The 2,020-nt window shown below is 52.5% G+C and overlaps 1 protein-coding gene across 4 annotated transcripts in view; it reads right to left on the bottom strand.

The window, feature by feature from the left end:
- Positions 1-1,725, bottom strand: part of nefma (neurofilament, medium polypeptide a) — a 5,408-nt gene extending 3,683 nt beyond the window's left edge. For 2 of the 4 annotated variants that reach the window (XM_034896501.1, XM_034896499.1), the window contains exon 1: positions 461-1,723. In XM_034896501.1, the coding sequence (XP_034752392.1) occupies positions 461-1,519 (1,059 nt within the window). In that variant the 5' untranslated portion in view covers positions 1,520-1,723. Of the gene's footprint in view, positions 1-460 lie in introns of all 4 variants that reach the window. The other 2 variants (XM_034896500.1, XM_034896498.1) reach the window with 2 other exon arrangements.
- Between the last annotated feature and the right edge of the window lie 295 nt (positions 1,726-2,020).

Raw genomic sequence — 2,020 nt, 5'->3', positions numbered from 1 at the left:
TGTGATGTAGGCCTAAGGACAGAGCCAATAAAGGCATCGCCTCTGACTCAGCAATGTAGAGAGGGGGGGTAGGAGAGTCTGCTGCAGTGTCACCCTTATTTAACCATTTACTGACCCTTGTAAGCACAATGATGCTCAAAGCAATCACTATGCAGCAGAAAATGTTTCAATGCAGGCCCCTAACTATAATATAGACAAAAAAAATATGATCCGTTTTAATGTTAGTAAGTCAGTTTTCTACTGCTAAGTCCCTCATATGGTAGCTGCGTCACAAAAATGTAACAAATATGAAATATGTAGGCTAGTGGATTTACCTAATCTATCCATCATTATGAAAGAAACTAAACTCCAAATATGAAGTTTTAAACAATAAATAAAGTACTATCTACAATTGTAAAGTGTACTCCAACTATCCGCAGCCCGGTCCGCCCGGTTCTGGGCTGCCCGAGCTGCTTCCTACCTGCAGGCTGGACAGATCGCTGTTGTGGCGGTCCTCGATGTCATTCAGCTGCCTCTCCAGCGAGTCTCTTGTCCCGCGGACGGACTCTAGCTCCACCGTCTTGGACTGCAGCTGGCGGCGGTAGTCGGATATCTCATCCCGGGCGGACTTTATGGCGTCCTTGTTCTGCTCCGCAGCTTCAGTGAGCTTGGCGTAGCGGCACATGAACCAGTTCTCCACCTGGTGCAGGTTCTGGTTCGAGTGTCCCTCCAGCTCGGAGCGGATCTCCCGGAGAGCCTCGGTGATGTCCGTCTTCTGGAGGTCTTGCCTCTTAATGGTCACCTGAGACTCCTGGATCTGGGCGATGAGCTCGCTCACTTCTTCCTCGTGGTTGTTGCGAATATAAGCGATCTCATCCTGCAGCGACTGAACTTTCTTATCCAACTCAGACTTTACCAACTTCGAGTCCCCGGTTTCCTTCCTCAGGACGCGGATGATGGCCTCTGTCTCCTCCCGAATGCGAGCCTCTTCGTCCAAGCGGTCCCTCAGCCGCTGGATGTCCTCGTCGATATGGTCGGTGTCGAGCTGGATTTGCGCCTTGTCGTGGTGGATCTGCTCCAGCATGGAGCGAAGCTCCTGCAGCTCCTGGTCGTAGACGTCGCCCAGCTGGGAGCGCGACACCTGCTTCTGCCGCAGTGACTGGATCTCCGACTCGATCTGCGTGTTCTGCTGCTCCAGGTAGTGCACCTTGTCAATGTAAACAGCAAAACGGTCGTTGAGCCCTTGAAGTTGCTCTTTCTCGCTAGATCGCTTGTAGTCTCCGTTCAGGATAGAGGTTTGGCTATAATCAACACTGTCGGCGGAGCTGAGCACCGTTGAGCCGTAAGCTCGGGACACCGGCATATTCACGCTCCTCTTGTAGGACGTTGTCATGGTGGAGCCGGGGCTTGCCCGGGACCAAGACTGGGAGCGAAAGCCGCTGGAGGGGGTGCCAGCGGAGCGGCTATAGCCGTAGCCGGTCGTCCTAGTATCCATAGTTCTCCTGAAGGGGCTCCCTACCGTTTCCACCGGGTAACTCATCCGGTCAGACTACCTGGGATGTGAGCAGGAATGAAGGGGGAGAAGGCGCGGGCCGAGTGTGTGGATAGGGGTGAATGTGTGTTATATGTATGTGTATGTGTAGGTGTGTGTGTGTGTGTATGTGTGTGTGCAGGAGACGGGTGTATGGCATTCACAGCGACTGAGAGCTCCTCTGGCTGCTCCTTTTATATCTGACGCTCTGTTGATAACGAGTCAAGTCCAAGCAGTTTTGTTTCGTCCATTGACGGAAGGGAGGGAAGGGGAGGGCCCATCCCCCCTCAGGCAGTCTGCTAATGGTCCGGGGTCCCGTTCCGTCTGAACCACGTGGGCTCCATGTGCCACGTGGGTATCCAATTTCGATAGTATCTATCTATCTAAATAATTTGAGATCGAGGTAGGAATTTTAACGTGACAATCCTTGCTGAGTGGCCCTGTCATTTCAGCACCATAGACAGCGACCACCCAAAGGGCAGTCATTTCCTCAGCTGAAACACCTTTTCT

This window comes from Etheostoma cragini, chromosome 16 (assembly GCF_013103735.1).
Source record: "Etheostoma cragini isolate CJK2018 chromosome 16, CSU_Ecrag_1.0, whole genome shotgun sequence".
Lineage (NCBI taxonomy): Eukaryota > Metazoa > Chordata > Actinopteri > Perciformes > Percidae > Etheostoma > Etheostoma cragini.
Note: the sequence above shows the minus strand (reverse complement) of the source record. Positions and strands in the feature narration are given on the sequence as shown.